Genomic DNA, 18,125 nt, shown 5'->3' with positions numbered 1-18,125 from the left:
TAAGAAAATCAAAGTAATACAGAACTTAGTTTTCATACCACGGTAATAACTTCTAAATCCTTCAGGTATGTTCGTTCCGTAGCAAGAATCTCCTTTGCTATGAAATAGGCCTCGTCTGCTCCTGGGCCCTGCAAGAAGCACAGACAGTGAGCACGTGTCGGTCGGTCACGTCACTGACATTCAGAACACTTGCTTTCTTCTGCTCAAGTTAACACTGTTGTGTGGTTTTCACCCAGAGTTTCTGAAAAGATTTCCTTCTGAGTAAAAATATAAGTCCAGTTGTAACTCCTTCACATGTTTTTTCTCATTTTATGTTATTTGAGAAAAGAATTGCTGTTCAAACATCAACATATATCAAAGTTTATTATCAGTTTTCAGAGAAGGAAAACTCTGACTCCAAAAAACCTCCGCTGCCTTGCGGCATACCTCTTCAGGGGAAAGGCTAAGGGAGTAAACCCCGACAGAAAATCCGGAGCCGGAGTCCCTACGGCGGTTCGACGTTGTAGTCAACACCGGCAACTCCTGCGGCGCACCTGAAGCCAAGCTGTATTGACTCCATCTTTCCCTTGGACCCTTCAGCTGCGAAGAGAGGGGGGGTCTGCTGCATGGGCAACAGCAGACCCTCCATATCACCCTGCCCAGGCTCTGTAGCTTCAGCTTCACTGGAGAGGACACTCCAGCGTCATCGCAAGATGTCGATTCAACACGGGAGGAGACAGATACCGTGTCACTCCCGAGTCGGACTGCACAGCCATTCTCGGCGGTGCAGATAGACTCTTAAGAAGCTACACCATCGTCTCTCGAGACGGACGGCTGCCGACGATTATCAGTTTTGTGATAAAATTACTATTCAGATATCACTGCCAGGAGTGTAGGTGTTAGCACACAGACAATTGAGTGTGTATAAATGCTGTTGGAAACAATTAAGTGTAATTCACAAAAAGTCATTAAAATTGTCAGTGTACAGTCTAGCTGGGCCCTATCTTAGGGCACTAGCTGTCGACACACTTAGAGCACCACAGAGGGTCGGGCTCTGGAGCTCTTAAATCCGCATCAGGACCTCGGCCTGACTCGCTGATGCTGGCAGGCAAGTCAGCAAGGACGGGGCCCTCAGGAGCAGGAACGGCCGCACTGCGCCCCTCGGCACCTGGGCGCCACCACACCCGGCGCTCAGTTCTGGCTCGATGGCCCCGTCTCCATCCCTCTGCAGCTGGAAGACACTAGCCCTGCTCTATCTGAGCACGCTCACGTGACCGCTGCTCCACCGGGCTGAGGACTTCAGAGGCCGACTGTCCCCATGTCTGCCATGCAGACACCTACGAGGCACCTGCCAGCCCCAAACAGGCACCTGGAATGGGCCCAGGAGCCTAGGTCCCTGTCCTTGAGCCGACGGCGAGCAGCACGGCACAGGCCAACGGGAAGGTTGCCCCGCAGAGCAGGGAAGGGCTCCGGACACGAAGCAGAGAAGCCCCAACCTCTAGAGAGGAGACGGGCTGCCTGTGGAGAGGGCGAGGCTGGGGCCTGTGTAGTGGGAAGTGAGAGGCCAAGGACAAAGCAGGGTAGGAAGTGGGTGAGCCAGTCACTGGTAGGAACTCAGAGGCCATGGGTGATGCAGGCTGGGTGGGCCCAGATCCTCAGGAGGCCTCTTCCCACCCTGGCCCAGTAACAGGGGACGGGAGTGGCAGGAGGAGGGCTGTGACCCTGGGTACACGCCAAGGGTCAAGTTCTGGTGCGGGCAGAGGCTCGAGGGATGAAGGAGGCAAGGATGACTGGTTTTGGGCCCACGCCACAGGAAAGAGCTGCTGAACTCTGCAGGGGACAGCCCTGGGGAGGAACGTCAGGGGTCTCGTTGGCCCTTGGAGTTTTATGTGCTTTATTTTAGACGCCAGGGGGGAGCAAGCTGGTGTGAGGTCTGCAACCGAGAAGGGAAGGCTACGCCTGCAGCTGACATCTGGGGCCACAACCTCTTCCCTGTGACCCCTCCCCTAGAGAAGTTTGGGAGAGGTGTGACAACAAAGACACATTCTTCCCATGAGACCTGGAGCCGGTGATGTGACTGGCCTGCTGTTGGGCATGGCCCTCTCTGGCCCCAGGGACAGTCCACGTGCCCAGCGTCCTTCAGAGCCCACGTCTGGTGGTCCTCCCTGTGGAACCCTGCCCAGTGAGCTCTCTGAGTTCAGAGCTGCCCTGAGAGGCCACGTTCACAGTCTGGGAGGCTAAGGTCCATGCGGCCAAGCAGCCTGACGGGAGGTGCACAGCTGCAGCGGTCAGCCTGGGGCTTCCTAACCTCCACACCTGGCTCAGGGTTCTGCTCTAACCCTGAGTGCCAGCCGAAGAAACACGTCACCGGAGACTTCGGCCAAGATGGAGGCCTAAAATGACACACTGCATCTCCCTCCACAGCTAAGAAGGAATACAACTGCCTCAAAACTACAGACAACCAGAAGTTCCAGAAAATCTAGCTGCATGGAAGTCCAACAAACAAAGATATAAAGAAGAAATACTCATCCAGACAGGTAGGAGGGGCAGAGCTGGGGAGGAGGGGGTGTGGTGTGGTGGCGGTGAAAAGCACAGTCACCTGTTTTAAAAAGTCAGGAGGGACACCTGGGGAGCGCTCCCAGCACCAGACCAGACCGAGCAGCTCACGGTTCCAGCACCGGGGAGAATCAAGCCTCATTGCTTCTGACTGTGCAGACCAGTGGGGGTTGGGGCGGAGGCAGAAACTGCAGGTCTCTCAGCAGAATCAACTTGTATAAAGGGCCCCCTCGATCCTAGAATGTCTGCAGACCCACCCACTCAGGGAACAACAGCCAGGGCAACAGCTAGAGGGGTGCCAGTCCCACACAGAAGTGGGAGAAGTGCCTGGAAAAGGGGTGAGTGCTGGGCAAGCGGCATTGTTCCCTCTCAGACCCTCCCCCACACACAGCGCCACAACGTGGTGAAACGGGTCGCCTGCCCTGTACTGACAAATCCCTAAGGCTCCACCCCTTGCAACATTACAGGTGTGACAGCTCTACCTAAGACACAGAGGCAAACAAACACAGGAGCCTGTCAAGATGAGGAGGCAGAAGTATGGCCCAAAAGAGGGAATGGATCAAGGTTCCAGTGGGAGAACTAAGTGACGAGGAGATAGCCAACCTCACAGATGAGGAGACAGATAACCTAACAGATGCAGAATTCAAAACACTGGTGATAAAGATGCTCACAGGCTTGACAGATATGCTTGAGTATAGCAAACTCATAAGGGAACAAATGAAAGTTATGCTAAATAAAGTGAAGGAAAATTCACACAAAGTCAATGGTGAAGGAAAGAAAACCGGGGTTCAAATCAGTGATTTGGAACATAAGAAAGAAAAAAACAGTCAAAAAGTGCAGAATGAGGAAACAAGAATTGAGAAAAATGAGGAGAGGCTTAGGAACCTCTGGGACAATTTTAAACATGCCAACATCCGAATCACAGGGGTGCCAGAAGGAGACGAGGAAGAGCAAGAAATTTAAATCTTGTGTGAAACTAAAACGAAGAAAAAATTCCAAAATTTGGCAAAGGAAATAGACATACAAGTCCAGGAAGCACAGAGAGTCCCAGACAAGCTAGACAAAAGGAGGACCACACCAAGACACGTTATAATTAAAATGCCAAAGGTTAAAAATAAAGAGAGAATCCTTGTAAAAAAATTCTTTTAAATTTCTTTTTAGAGAGAGGGGAAGGGAGGGAGAAAGAGAGGGAGAGAAGCAATGTGTGGTTACCTCTTGTGTGCCCCCAGCTGGAGACCTGGCCTGCAACTGAGTCATGTGCCCTGAGACTAGGAATCGAACCAGTAACCCTTTGGTTTACAGGACAGTGCTCCATCCACTGAGCCACACTAGCCAGGGCTAAAGAGAGAATCTTAAAAGCTGCAAGAGAACAGCAGAGAGTTACCTGCAGAGGGGTGCCTATAAGACTACCAGCTGATTTCTCAAAAGAAACTTTCCAGGCAAGAAGGGACAGGTGAGAAGTATTCAATGTGATGAAAAGCAAGGACCTACAACCACGATTACTCTACCCAGCAACGCTGTCATTTAGAATGGAAGGTCAGATGAAGTGCTTCCCAGACAAGGTAAAGCTGAAGGAGCTCATCATCACCAAGCCATTATTATATGAAATGTCAAAGGGACTTACTTAAGAAAAAGAAGATCAACACTATGAGAACATTAAAATGACAACAAACTCACAACTATCAACAACTGAATCTAAAAAATAAAAACAAAATTCAACTAAGCAAACAACCAGAACAGGAACAGAATCATAGGTATGGGGATCATTGGGAGGGTCATCAGCTGGGAGTGAGGAGGGGAAAATGGGGAAATGGTGCAGGGACTAAGAAGCGTAATCGGTTGGTACAAAATAGACAGGGGGAAGTTAAGAATAATATAGGAAAGGGTGAAGCTAAAGAACTTATATGCACAACCCATGGATTGCTGGAGGGAAGGGGGATACTGGGTGGAGGGGAGCAAAGAGAAGAGAAATTGGGACAACTGTAACAGCATAATCAACAAAATATACTTTAAAAAAAAGAAAGAAAGAGGTCACTAGAGGTGCTAGACCAGGTCCTCCCTCCAGGGGGTGGACGTGCTTGGAAACAACCACTAGAGCATCACTGATGGGATCATGGCAATGTCACAGGCGCCACCAGGTAGCGACAGGGAGACAGACACCAGGAGCAGAGTGGTCTTAGATGGCCTGCCTGTGGGGCTGGGCTGGCTCCTTTCCAGCACAAAGAAAACTCTCAGGAAACTCAGTGCAGAGAAGGCAAAGCAGCCCACCCCCACCTCCACCCTGGCCAGGCCGGGCGGTGGGAGGGGACGCCCGGGAGGGGACCATGCTCTCTGCTGAAATCTGCCACCTGTCTGTGAAGAAAGCAGCCAAAGCCTGAGTGTGGTGCCCTGGCCACTTCCCACAGCCTCACACCAGCCCCTGGAGGGAAGCACAGGCCACCTTCAGCTTTTGTACCTTCCAAATGTTGCCAGTCTCACCAATTTCTATTAGGAAGGAGAAGCAGCACATTAAGTGGGAGGCGCTGGTGACGAGGGGATTCTGGGAACAAGCCACAGGCATGCTCCTGCGGGACAGGGGCTCCCAGGGGAGGGCCACAGACCCTGCCTCTCCCCACACCTGAGCAGCTGGACACACACGCCCTGGTACCCCCAGGGCCTGAGGAGCTGAGAGGCTGCCCAGGTGGAGGGGAGTCATCAGAAACCTGGGGGGTTGGGGCCTTCCTGGGGACGCTGATTCACAAAGCCAGCGCAGAGCACAGCTGGTCCCTCGCCTGCGTGCTGCTACCTCAGTCCCGGCATCCGGGCTGGCGCAGGGGGCAGAGGTGAAGAAAGTGCCACCCAGGGAGCCCACCATGCTCGACCCCAGCTTTTACGTGTAGCCCGGGACACGCGGCATCGCAGCATTGCGTGGCTGGAAGTGAGGAGGCTGCGGGAGGGGACGGGCCCCACTCTGAGGTGCCTGCACTGTGACTGCCAGGTCTGGATGATAAAGGCCACCCACCCACCACTATTAGCCCAATTCCCCTCAAGGGTGAGGTATCAGAGGTCACCCCCTGCAGAACCACCTGAAGGCCAGCTGTGTTATTGACACAGAAAGGAGCAAACCAAAGCCCCGCGTTTCACACACCTCTCCTCCAAGCCCTCCTTGTTACGGCACCACAGCAACACGGCCGCTGGCCACAAAGCTCTGACCGCAAAGGGGTCCTCAGCTGGAAGCTGGCCAGCACCCCCCCGCCCCAGCCCACGCAACAGCGGGCCTTCCAATCCGGGGCTGCTGTCCCTGGGGACCCGGCACCAGGATGGGTGTCTACACGGGGGCTCCCTGTCCTGGGGAGGGCCCCTGCTGAGGACTGTGGCGAGTCCAGCCCAGGTGGCCCTGACGCAGCACACTCTCTGGACAGCTCAGGAGGAAATGCAGGGGGTGCTAAGGTGTCTGTGATGACCGCTGCCCATGGGACAGACACCTGCGAGGCGGTGGCCCACCATTTGGGCCCAGCCCAGCCCAGCTTCCTTCAGGTCTGCACCCCAGGGTCCTCTATGCAGCAGAGGGATGGTTACTGGCGTGTCCCTCTCCATGGCCCCTGGGGCCCACAGCCCACAGCCCACAGTTATGACCATTCCCTTCCCCAAATGTCAAACTGCCCGGATCCTCTGTCCTTCCCAAAGCACCTTGCACTGACTGCAGGCCACGGCCACGGGAGCGGGAGCAGCCACACTGCCACTGCCTCTGGCCACCACCTTGTTCTGAAGCCCCACACTCTACCTGACCTCCCAGCACCTGCCCCACTGCCATCCCTGACACTGGACAGAAACCTGCAGGGGGACCACCTCCACTTTCCACCCTGAATCCACCCATGTTCCCCCTCCCCCGGCAACAACGCTCCAGGACACCTCTCCAGCACCCATTCATCCGTCAGCCCTACTGCCTCCTCTGGCCCCCGACAAGACGGGTCCCCAGCAAACCCTCCCTGTGCCCCAGACCCCCTCCCAGTTACTGGGGTGAGGGCCCCCCAGGGCCTGCCCATTCCTGACACATGCCCAGGATTCAGCCCAATACCTGTAGCCCTCACTTGCCAGGCACTCTTACAGAGGTCGCGGAAGAGACCCTGAACGTGACAGGAGGATTTCAGGACGCGACTTCCCTAGGGAAGCTGGCCCACCATCTGCTGCTCAGCAGGTCCAGGGCTGGGTCCCTGACCCACCCTGCCCTGCCCCGGGCTTCCCAGCCCAGAAAGAAGTTTGCAAACCCAGGCCGAGCCACAAGGCCCTTACTCAGGGTGGTGCCCACCTTGTGTTTCGGCTCCTCATCATCCATCCTGGTTCCACCAGCGTCACTAAGGACAGGGCTCAGGAGCGGGAAGGAGCCCTGCTCAGCAGGGCCCAGAGTCACCTGAAACGCAGGGCTCAGGCTCAGTGGTCTCTTCCGGGTGGAGGGAGAAGGCTGAGGACTGTCCGAGGAAAGGCCTGGAATTGAACGGGGCAGGGGACGGAGCGAGAAATGAGAAAGGGCCAGGATGCGGGCCAGACACCACATTTCTTACCAGGCGTGAGCCGACACTGGCCTCACACCGTCACTGGGCACTTTCTGGAAACTGTAAATAAGCCGCAATCACATGCAATTCTCAACGTGACACGAAGTGGAACAGGAGACAGGTTGATGGCTGACCCATCTGATTTCACAGACACCAACCACAGGCATCTGGACCCCAGGGCTCCGTGGCCCCAGGGCTTTCTCTTTGCTCTAGAGGGGGCGACTGATAAGGTCAGCAGCACAAGCCCACGAGGCGGGAGTGTCAGGGAGGGCACCTACTGCATGCACGTTGGAGACCTATCAAACTGGTGCTAACATATCTGGCAACATGTCTATTGTAAGGCCGAACTCATAAACCACTCATTTAAAAAGCTGGATCATATAGAGCTACAACTAATTATACTGTTTTCTGCTTCCTTGAGTTTTTCATTAACAAAGATTTATTTTGGTTTTCTGTACCACAAGAGTAACTAATTTTTTTTTCCCCGTCTTAAAACAATGTTTGCTCTTGACTAGTCAGAAGCCAAAATTTTGGTCTTGTTCTAAGGAGGCTGCTGATGAGATATATTCCATCATACATTTTGTAATAAATTCTCTTATCCATTCTTTTTTAAAATTCTCAAAGGTTTATGTCTAATGTTTTTCTGTGAGAAACCAGTAACTATTAGGTGCCAAATTTTAAAGATACCATTAAGGCGGAGTTTTAAGAACTTTAACTGCTTTTTAAAAGCTCCTTTAAGACAGAAATTTAGCTCAGGTTTCCAAACGTACAGTGTTTTAACACCCAAGCTACTGTGATTTCTAGCTGATCTGGTCAGCTTACAAAATGCTGGGATAGAAGTAACTCGGTTCGAGCCTGGGGTGCCTGCTCTCTCCCTCACGTGGCTGCAAAGCAAGGTCCTCCAATACGACCGACCGCTGCGGATGTCAGACGCAGGCACCTGCAGCGACCGGGTTATGAACCAAAGCTCGGCTTCCTTCGCTAACCCACGGAAGAGCGTAGGCAGGGTGACACAGTTCTGTGGACGCCCAGCGCGCCTGCTCCTGCTCCCTGTATGGGCATTGGCCGGTGAGCGCGAGTTAAGTCAGCCCTTGGAGGTGGCCCGAGGGCTGGAGGGGGACCCCGTTTTCACATTGACAAACCCGGAGCTCGGATGCCATTGAGGTGCTTCCGAAGATGAGCTCCAGAATTCCTCACCACCACCGAGTTAAAGCACAATGAAGCACCCACTCACGTTAGAAACCCTGGGCAGGATACGGAATTACTAACCACCAGTTCGTTAGAATTTGCTTTTATTACACATTTAAAATACGCGAAGCAACCTTAAAATAACATAAAATTCCTCCATCCCCACAGGCTGGGTCGGCTCTGTTGGTTCTGAAGGGTTGAAAGCCAGCGCGGCCTCCGCACATGGAGAGGCATGTGTCCAAAGATGTGCTACTTAGGATTTGCACTCAAAATCCTTCCTGTCCCTAATAAGCCCAAAATTGCATAATGAGATACCCCCCACACACGGAAAATTTAGAAAAAAGTCTAGAAGTGATGAATCACTCATCTATTTATTCTTCACGATTGCATTGCTCCAGATGTGTGAGCCAAGATGCTCTACACTCATTGGTGACCGACAAGTACAAGGTCACTGCTGAGTCCTGTGTCTTCTGGCACCTTCCTCAGAGATGGGCGGTCCTGTAACAACTTACTAGTGGAGAGTTTACCAAAGAGCTGCTGCAAAACTTTCTTTTTCGGCAGAAGGTAGAGGCCTGAGGGGGCGGGTGCTCGATGAGGGAAGCAGGCAGGACTGGGGCTGCAGAGCACGGCGCCCGGAACCAGCCCTGCAGTGAGAGGCTCAGACAGAGGAAGCCCCTGCAGGACAGACGCCTACTGGCAAGGGTGAAACGTATCCTTCTGTGCTAGCATTGTTGGTTCCTATTATTTCACAAAAACGGTCAGCTCACAGTTTAGGGAACAGATGAAAAAGTACCACAAACTGCCATTAAATGTTTTTATTAAATCTGTCAGCTACAGCACATGCTGTAAGCCATACCTCCTTCAAATTCTGTAGACACACATCCTACAAGATAAAGCCAACTAGTCTGTGGGGAGATATTTGTCAAGCACGTGCTCTCTGCTATTCAGGCTGAGTGCACACCCCTGTCCCCGCTCCTGTCCTGGGTGGCTGGTCTTTCTGTTGCACGTGAGTCACTAACACTCACTGCACATCGAGAAGTAAGGGTGGGCCGTGGTCTCTCCAGAAGTGACGTTGGTGCGGCCCCAGCCCCGCTGTCCCACTGCCTCAGAATATCCTGCCCACGTCCGCAAGGCCCATGGGCGCGCACGGGTAAAAGGCAGATTCTTCAGAATTTTTAAAATGCCGAACATCATTTTTTAGGTATCACAAAATGTGTTTAGCCCTAACTGACATGGTGAAGAATTAATCTGCACTATTTGTAAAAAGAGACCCCTGTGTCTGCCCAAGGTCCTCTCCTGACCTAGGGGCAGAGGAGTCCCCGCTGCAGAACCGCTCACACATGCGTGTTTCCCACCCACTGCGGCGGCAAAGACGACTGAGTCCTTCGGTTGTGGACAAGGAATTTGTGGAAAGTCTTCGGTTTTCACAATCAAGTTACTTGAAAGCGACAGACACAAACGGGAGTCGTCTGCGTTTCTGTGGGGTCAGGCTGTCCACCTGCTCACAGGCAGGCTCCGCTCTCAAAGCTGCAAGTTACAGAAGACACTTACACTTGAAACTTGATTTCAAACTGTCAGCTGATTTTCTCTGTGACATTTCCAGGAATTTCTAAATATTCATCTTAGTTTTCTGAAATGTCATTTCAAAAAGCCCAGTATCACACCTGTGTGCCTTCCGTCGCTGTCCTCGTCTCACTAGGCAATGAAAGCCCAGTCCCACATTCAGAAGCTAAGCTTACACTGACTGCACACCTTTAAATCCTGTTTGTCAAATCCCTGTAATAAATAATCTTGAAGATGTCTGCCTGATGGTGGAGGAAGAATCCGCTCCAGTTTGCAAGATTCGAGGCTAAGTTTGAAGGTGGACTGGATCTGGTGTGGGATCTGGAGACTCCTTCCTCAGCTGGAACCGCGGCTCCTCAGTCCGTGAGAAGAGGGAAAGGCTGAGTGGGCCCCAGAGTCCAGGTGAACGTGAGCTTGCTGCCGAGTCAGCACAAAACTGTCTTGGCTCCATTTTTGGACTCGAACGCCATGAGTCACTTTTCACAGAATGTGGCTCCAAAACAGACGTGGGAGGCAGAGAACGGCTCCCGACGGGCCCGCCTTCAGTGCGTCTCAGACTGCGCCTCCCCTCAAGGGCCGGCCGGCTCCCTGCTCCTCTTCTCCATCCAAATCCTTTCGTTTTGTGGTCAGGATTCTTTCCTTGTGAAGAAAAACAGGCGCCCTAACCTACAGGAGTGTCTGGTTTGGTGCCTGCAGGCCTGGCGTCTCCTCTGCGTGCACACGTGCACGGGTGGCCCAGAGACCGGTGTCTTTGGTCTAATAAATGACATTTTTTGTCTCAAACTTCGAGGAGCTGTGACTTAGGAATCCTTTGAACGACGGGACCAATGTTGGCAAGGTCCCCACAGCAAACTAATAACTAAAATAAACTGAATGTAACCAGAAGTAACACACCCCAAATATCAAGGCTGGTCAGCGGCACCCTCCTAACCGGGGACCTGCAGAGCAGACACACGCCCATGAGCAGCTTGTAAGAACCTGTATTGATTACAGAGCCCCTTTGAGAGGCCACTCACTTATGTCACCTCCTCGGCCCCGAGCTGGACACTGGGCAGTGGTAGCCTCAGCCAGGGAGCAGGGCCGGCCCGATGTGGGAGGGAAGTGACCCTCCTGGCTCACCACCCTCTTCTCTGTGTGGGAAGTGACTGCCCACCCAGTGTCCTGGGGAGCTCATGCCTGCAGGACCCCCCTAGAAAGCCACTGCCCCCGGCCTTGCTGTAGCGCCTCGTGCTTCCAGCCACACTGGCACCTTGAGCCTTGAAAGCCAGGGAGGAGACTGGCGCCCCCCAACTGCCACCCCGCTCCCCGAGGTGTGTGCGCTGCTCCAAGCAGCCCAGAGGGAGTGGAGCGGAGAGAGGCCTGCTGGCCCGAGGTTCCCTGAGGCCACTGCCCAGGGAGTGGGGCCGGGGTATCACCAACCCCCTGACCCACTTGGGGCCGAAAGCAGGGTCAGCCCCAGGGAGGCCACAGAACGCGCGCTAGCCTGTGGGAAACAAGCTCGGGGACGGAGGGAAGGCCCGCCCAGAGTTTGAGCAGCAGCCGCGCGGGGTCAGGGGGTTTGCAGGGCGGGCTCTAGCGGGCGGGAGGGACAGGCAACACTGGTCTCTTTTCAGAATTAAGAAGCCAGGAGCACGTGATGAGCACAGGGAGCTCGTGGCTGCCCCCACGGCTGCAAACAGGCTGCCCTGGGCCAGAGCCTCAGGCTTGGAGGGGGACGAGCCACCTATGAGCGTCCAGACCCGCGGCCACGCGGCCGGCAGCACCGAAGGAGGGCTGACTCGTAGGAAAGCACCCCTCGCCCCCCCGCCCCTGCCCCTGCCGGCCTCCGGGGCCCATCACCCGCCTCTGAAACAGATGCTGTGCAGCAACCAGGCGCCTGCTTGCTGCTCAGAAGCCTACGAAGTGAGAGACATCTAGGAAGATGTAAAAAACCCGTAGCTGTTTCAGGGATTTATTTATCATGTGAAATAATCTTGAATTACGTAAATTAAAACTGTAAGCAAGTAGAGGGAAAGAAAGAAAGCTGAAAGCCCGTTTAAAAAGTCATAGTAAATATTTCCTTATTTTATTGAATAAACAATTTAAAAAGTTCTGAATTAGTACATATCTGCAGATTTATAAATGGCAATTTCAATAGAAAACAAGCTTTGTAAGTACCACAAACTAGGCAAAATAATGTCTCATTAAAGAAAGAACAAGTTCAAAGTGTAACAAAATGCCAGTTCCTTTTCCCTCCATTTCTAGGGGAATGTGGATGGATGCCTCCGTGCATAGACAGCACCTGGGGGCACACCAGGCCCCGTGTGACGAGAGGGGCGACAGTGGCCCCCACCGTGACCGGTGACAAGCTTTGTACCTTCAGGACAAGGGCCAAGCCCAACCCCGGCAAAGTAAGACTCCATGGTCTTGGGGACAGATGCTAAAATCCTTAATTTTAAGTGCCTGAGAAAGCATTACCATGTTCGTCTATAAAGTGATCGTGCTAGTAACGGATTTCTTTAGGTTCCACGAACCACGAAGGAATGACCATACTGTGAAGACACAGGATTTGGCATCAAATGTCACCTACATATCACACGTAGGAACACGGCACCACAGGCCATCACCGCAGCCCGGGCTCTTCCCAGGCCCTGCTGGCGGGGCGCTTGCCCTGAGCGGGGCGCCCAAGCAACTCAGAGGGTGTCTGAACTGACATGACCCACAGGGTAAATGCTTTCGTCGTAACCCTTCTGCATGGGCTGCGGCCTCTCTGTCATTCCCACTGTTTTTAAAATGTGCGCTCAGTGGAAACGGGAACCCTCACCTGACTGCGCTCAGGGGAGAGGCGCTGCCCGGCTTGATCGTCCGCACGTTGCTTATGTACCGCACCTGCGTTTAAAAGCTAACTACAAACTGGACTTGGTGGTTAATATAAAGGAAGGTCCTACCTAAAGCAGGGTGACGCCTGGAGGTGGATGCAGCGGGGACCCCAGGCGCACCTGCAGGGCCTGGCAGCCGGGGACGGTGCAACGCTGGGCCGCAGCTGGGAGGCCCCGGTTTAGCTAAGAAGACAACGGACCAAAGGGAAAGCCAACACCTCGCGGGCGCGTCTCAGCCTCACGCTTGGCAGCGGGCTGCCGATGTCAGAAGCGTGGTTTAGAGTCTACACGCTTCCTCACGTCTCGGCAATTACCATCATGCAGGCACATGGGGCCGCCTCCCCCGGTGGCACTGCTGTGTGACACAAGGTCTCTCATGACCAGCAGCTGCTGGCGGGTTCAGGGCCTAGTGACCCTCAGTTTGGACTATTGGGGATGTAGGAATATTTCCCACAAACCGTCTCTGACTGGGATCAAACAGAACAGGGCCACGGCTTGAGTGACCAGCCACAAGGAGAAAGCTGTGATGTGAGCAGAAAATGCGCTCCTCTGGGCTCACCCTGCCCTGTTCTAAAAGGAGTCCTCGGTGGTGGGGGGGTATGAGCCCTCAGAGTTGTGAGCAGTGAGCAGAGAAGCCACAGCTGATTTTAAAATAATTTCACTATAAAGAAAAGGCTGTAAACTTAAAAATGTCATGAACACACTGGAAAGTAAAATTTAAAAATTCATCCAGGTCTTGCAAAAAAGCTAAACCTGGATCTGAACACGAAGCTGTCACCAGCAGGGTCCCCGTCTTCCACAAGCCACGGGCACAGAAGGGGGGCCTTCTAGCGACAGGGGACCTGAGAGCTCCCAGCCACGTACGACAAGCAGGTGGCACTGGGACCTTGACTTGAACAAGCTGGATGGTGACAAGCGCTTCAGATGGGGGCCGAGCTAAGCCTGACCGTGGTGTTGGTGCTGCTGAGGGCTCCCGGGTCTGCGTGACTGACTGTGGGACTACGTCTCAGATATGCAGAGAAATTCGGAGGCATATCATCAGCAAGCCAGGGACCCGCGCACCTGCAGCTCAGAGACAGAAGGAAAGGGCAGGGTGCGGTCACGCTGCGGGAACACGGGTGCTCGGGGACGTCCGGTCCTCATGCTCCCGTCCCCTCCTCTGCAAATGGCCCCCTGCCCGCAGTGCCTGTCCTCCTGCTCAGACACTGGTGAGGGTCCCCTAAGAAGAAAAGGACAGCGTGCCAGTTTACCGTGTCACCGGGCAGCCCGCACAGGACAGCTGTGGCCTAAGAGGACCGTTCCAGACACAGCACATTCAGTCTTCCCCAGCCCAGCCCCAGGTCTGCTTTTTGGGGGACACGAAGCAGAAACAAAATGCCCCGAACAGGCTCCTCGATGAGCAGCTGCTGACAGCACCTTTCCCGTCAGAGCCGTGCCGTCTCTGCTCAGAGGCCAGGGGCCCCCGCGGGTGCCCCCAGCGCCCTGTGGCTCACAGAAGGGGGACGGAGACCGAGGGGCTGAGCAGCAGCCCCGCATCCCAGACACCGGCCCAGATCAGGGCGGGGCGAGGCTGCGGGAGCTGCCCTGGGTGTGCTGCCCGGCGCTGCTGAGGAGAGAGAGGCCGTCCCTCGCAAGAGGCCCAGGCCACACTGAGTCCCTGAGCACCTGGGTCACGCTGAGAAACCCACCCAGACACAGAGTCACAGCCTCACAAGGAGCGGAGGCCAGAGGCTTCCAGTCACAGGGGGACTTCGAAGAAATTGAACCTTTAAATGTGGTATTGCTGCCCTAGGCAAGAACAGGAAGGATGAACAACAAAAACCCAAAAAACAAAACCAAATCCCTGGACTCAACGGCTGGAGGGCAGGGCATGGCAGCCGGGAGCACCCGGCCCTCCTGCAGCAGCGGTGGGGACCTGGTCCCACACCGCCGCCTCGGCCCGGCTGCTCCACGGCCCGGGACAGCTGTGTCCGTGCTGGGCCACAGACATGGCCGGCAGCAACGCATCACACGGCCCCTAGCCCACCGGGAACAACGCTCCCGAGGAGGGAGCCCCTTGGCATTCGGGGTCCCTGGGGTGCTTGCTCATTGTAGAGAACCCACTCCCTCAGTCCAAAGGACACGGTTCTCAAGCCAACCGTGTGTCTGGTTTGGCTCTTCTTTCCCTGCAACCAAACACCTATGACACCCCAAATAAGCTCAACAGAAGGACACAGTTCAGCTGCATTTTAAACCAACCCTCTCCAAGCCCACTATCTGAACAGCACCCTCTCTGAGCCTGAAGTCATTAATGGGACAATATCCCTGGCACTGGGATGCCCGGGCAGTCCCAGGGAGCCTGCCACGAGGACTCGGCTCCCCCGGGACCCCGCGCAGTGCTGGACAATCCAGTCGGAGCCTCTGTCCTGATGGATCTGGGCGGCGTGACCCCTTTTACAAAGCAGCCCCAGGAAGCAGACTACACACGTTCCACCACAGATCAGCACGCACCAGACTGTGTGACGTTCACAGTGGCAGCACCGGCTCTCCGCTGGATCCCGGCAGAACCAGAAAAGGCCGAGAGACTAGTTCTCCCGGTCTCAAGGGACTAGCGGAAAACACTATTTTAAACTTGATGCCTAGTTTTAACCATCATTCCAAGTAAAAGTTTTAAGTCTGTGACATTCAAAACAGAATAACTGATCAAGAGAATTAGGAGAAGACAGACCCCCTGGCTACGGACGCGAAGGCCACGATCCGAGCTCAGGGCCGAGCGGGTGGGGGCAGCGTGCGCAGGCCGGGCACTCAGCATGGGCTCTTATCCACCCGCTCGCCTGGACTCACGTTCCTCACGCTGCTCTGCACATCGAAAATGCCCCTCTCCCCACTGCTCTGTGCAAAAGGGCTGAAAAACAGGCTGACGTCCAGGGGGGCCGCGGGCTCGGAGCCCCAGGAGTCAGTGTCCGAGCTGCCGGAGTCGTCCGCTGTCGTGGGCGGGCAGCTGAGCTGCTCTAACTGGTCGAGGAGGTCGGAGAACTGAAAGGCCGAGCTGGCCTCGGAGTGCACGGAGCAGGCCGGGAAGTTGGCCATGGAGCTGGCCGCAGACCGCTGGGCGGAGCTGGGCGTGTGTGCCGACAGGCTGAGCGGCGGGAGGTGGCTGAGCGAGCTGCTCTCCGACGGGCTCAGCAGGCTCTGCATCAGGCTGGCCTGGGCCTTCACCTCCAGCAGCGCCGAAGTGTCTGCGGGGTGCACGCCGCCAAAGCCACCGTCTCCCCCGAACGCAAAGCCGTGCCCTGGGCCCTCGGGCGCCGCCTCGGCGGGGTACCTGTCTGGGCTGCACGGGGCAGAGCCTGGGCGGCCGCGCGGAGGGGCCAGCAGGGCCAGGCCGCCGTACGGGCAAGAGAAGGCCTCAGAGCCCCCGGCAAAGAAAGAGATGTCTGCCGGGTCGTCATCTATAAACTCCTCGGACACCTGCAGCTGGATGCTTGTCAATGTGAAAACGGGGGCCCCCCCACTGCCCTGCCAGCCACACAGGTACCCCCCCGGGGAGGAAAAGGAGCCCTGGCTCACGGCCCTCTCCCCACGGCCCTCCTGCCCAGCAGCCCTGTGCTCCCTGCCGGCGCCCCCTGCTCCCCGGTCTAAGGCATTGCGACCCTGACCCCCAGGACTGCTGGGGCTGCGACTCCGCACAACATGACAAAACCCAACACCTTGACAAGGCTGGAGCGTGGGGGGCCCGGGGGGCGGGGCCTGGGGCACGTCGGGGCCTTCCACTGCTCCGCGGCTCCTCTCTGCAGCCGGCCGCGCGGCGTGGGGCGCCGGGGGCTCCGTCAGGGAGCCGGAGCTGTCCGTGACCTCGGGCCGGCTGGGGGGGGCCCCGGGGGAGGCAGGCGCTGAGAAGAAGGCGGCGTGTGTTGACGACGGGGACAGAGACGTCCTCACACCCTCGGTGAAGGAGATGCTCTGGGGACCAGAATTAAGAAGAGAGGCACGTTGTTTTACAGGTCACCACGGGAAAGCAGCAGAGCCCTCACATCGCCACACCGGCCACGCCCACAGAGGAGGGCTCGGTCGCTCCCCTCCTGCTGGACTTGTCACGCAGACAGGACTCCCGAAGGACCCTGGTCCTCTGGTCATAACCCTGACCTCTCCATTCCCTTCTCTGTGGAAGCACAGAAAACGGCCCTCCCTGGAAACTGGCTGCCTGCTGTCCGCGTCTCCCCGAGGTCCCATGAGAACGCTCCTGCGGGGGTGTGAAGACGGCTGAGAGGAAGTGAGCCAGCCACTCAGCTAACAAGACCCCACAGTGGGCCGCTGACAGGAGAGGTGGCACCTGTGGCCCCCGCACTCCTGTTTCCGGGCGCCCCCGCCGGGGGTGAGGTGTGCGGGACGGTCACACAGGCAATGAGGTGGCCCAGAGCCCAAAGCCTCAGGAAAGAGCTGGAGCAGCCCCAGAATGGGGGCAGAGGCTCGTGAGCAGAGGTGCTGAGGGCAGGGCCAGAGCGGCCAGGCAGCCCGGACACGGAGCGAGCGCTCGCTGGGCCTCCAGGATGCCCCACACCGCGTGTGCACACACAGCAGGAGGGTGTCTGGGCCACAAATGACCAGACAGCTGAGTGACGGGGCAGGACACTTGGTGAGGTGGACGTTACGGCGAAGGCACAGCAACTAGGCTTTTAGGAGACCACCGCCCCTAAGATCAGTCTGCTTCAGATGCTTTCTTACTCAACCACAGTCAACATTCTCTTGTGGCTTTTAAGACAGTATCAGCCCAGGCTGGTGGGGCTGAGCAGACTGAGTGCTGGCCTGTGAACCAAAAGGTCACGAGTTCGATTCCTAGTCAGGGCACAGGCCTGGGTTGCGCGGGCCAGGTCCCCAGTTGGGGGCGTGTGAGAGGCAACCACACAGTGACATTCCTCTCCCTCTCTTTCGCTCTCCCTTTTCCTCTAAAAATAAAGAAAATCTTTTAAAAAGAAGAAAAAAGTTGTCAGAGAACCAAAACTGATATGTTAAGACTATTCAACCTACTTATAAATTTGAATTTTGTTAAAGAAACAAAAATAAATTAGTTTAATTACAACTGACTTAACAAGGAATTCCTAAATAGGAAACATACCTACAAGAGTTAAAGAATGTTTTTATTTAAGGAACTCAATTAAAAAAAAAGTCTGGGATCCATGAGCTCTAATACAGGAGGTACGGTGAACCTTCTGAAAACACTGTAACGGAATAAATGACAAACTGTCAACAAAAAAGAAGACTGTGCAAGGGTGAGAAGCTTTAAGTATGAAACTACGCAGCTCCATGAGCAAATGGTTATTATATTCCACGAAAAGAGCGAGGTTCTCCCTAAAAACACACTCGCCCATGAAGGTCAAGGTGACACAGGAGGAGACCACGGTGAAGAGGAGGCCACGCCCCTGGCAGTGGCCCAGAGTTGCTGCCACGTCTGGGACACTGTGGCCAAGTG

The 18,125-nt window shown here is 55.3% G+C and overlaps 1 protein-coding gene across 1 annotated transcript in view; it reads right to left on the bottom strand.

Annotated features, from left to right (window-relative positions):
* The window catches only part of FARP2 (FERM, ARH/RhoGEF and pleckstrin domain protein 2), an 80,839-nt gene that overhangs the window by 13,667 nt on the left and 49,047 nt on the right, over positions 1-18,125 (bottom strand). The window contains exons 13-16 of the mRNA XM_090288546.1: positions 15,463-16,618; positions 8,768-8,899; positions 6,824-6,999; positions 39-128 (exon numbers count right to left, since the gene is read on the bottom strand). Coding sequence (XP_090144672.1) covers positions 39-128; positions 6,824-6,999; positions 8,768-8,899; positions 15,463-16,618 — 1,554 coding nt within the window. The remainder of the gene's footprint in view (positions 1-38; positions 129-6,823; positions 7,000-8,767; positions 8,900-15,462; positions 16,619-18,125) is intronic.

The sequence above is a fragment of the Furipterus horrens genome, unplaced genomic scaffold, assembly GCF_987537825.1.
Source record: "Furipterus horrens unplaced genomic scaffold, mFurHor1.1.pri manual_scaffold_1, whole genome shotgun sequence".
Lineage (NCBI taxonomy): Eukaryota > Metazoa > Chordata > Mammalia > Chiroptera > Furipteridae > Furipterus > Furipterus horrens.
The sequence above is the reverse complement of the archived record's forward strand: the minus strand, read 5'-3'. Positions and strand labels throughout refer to the sequence as shown.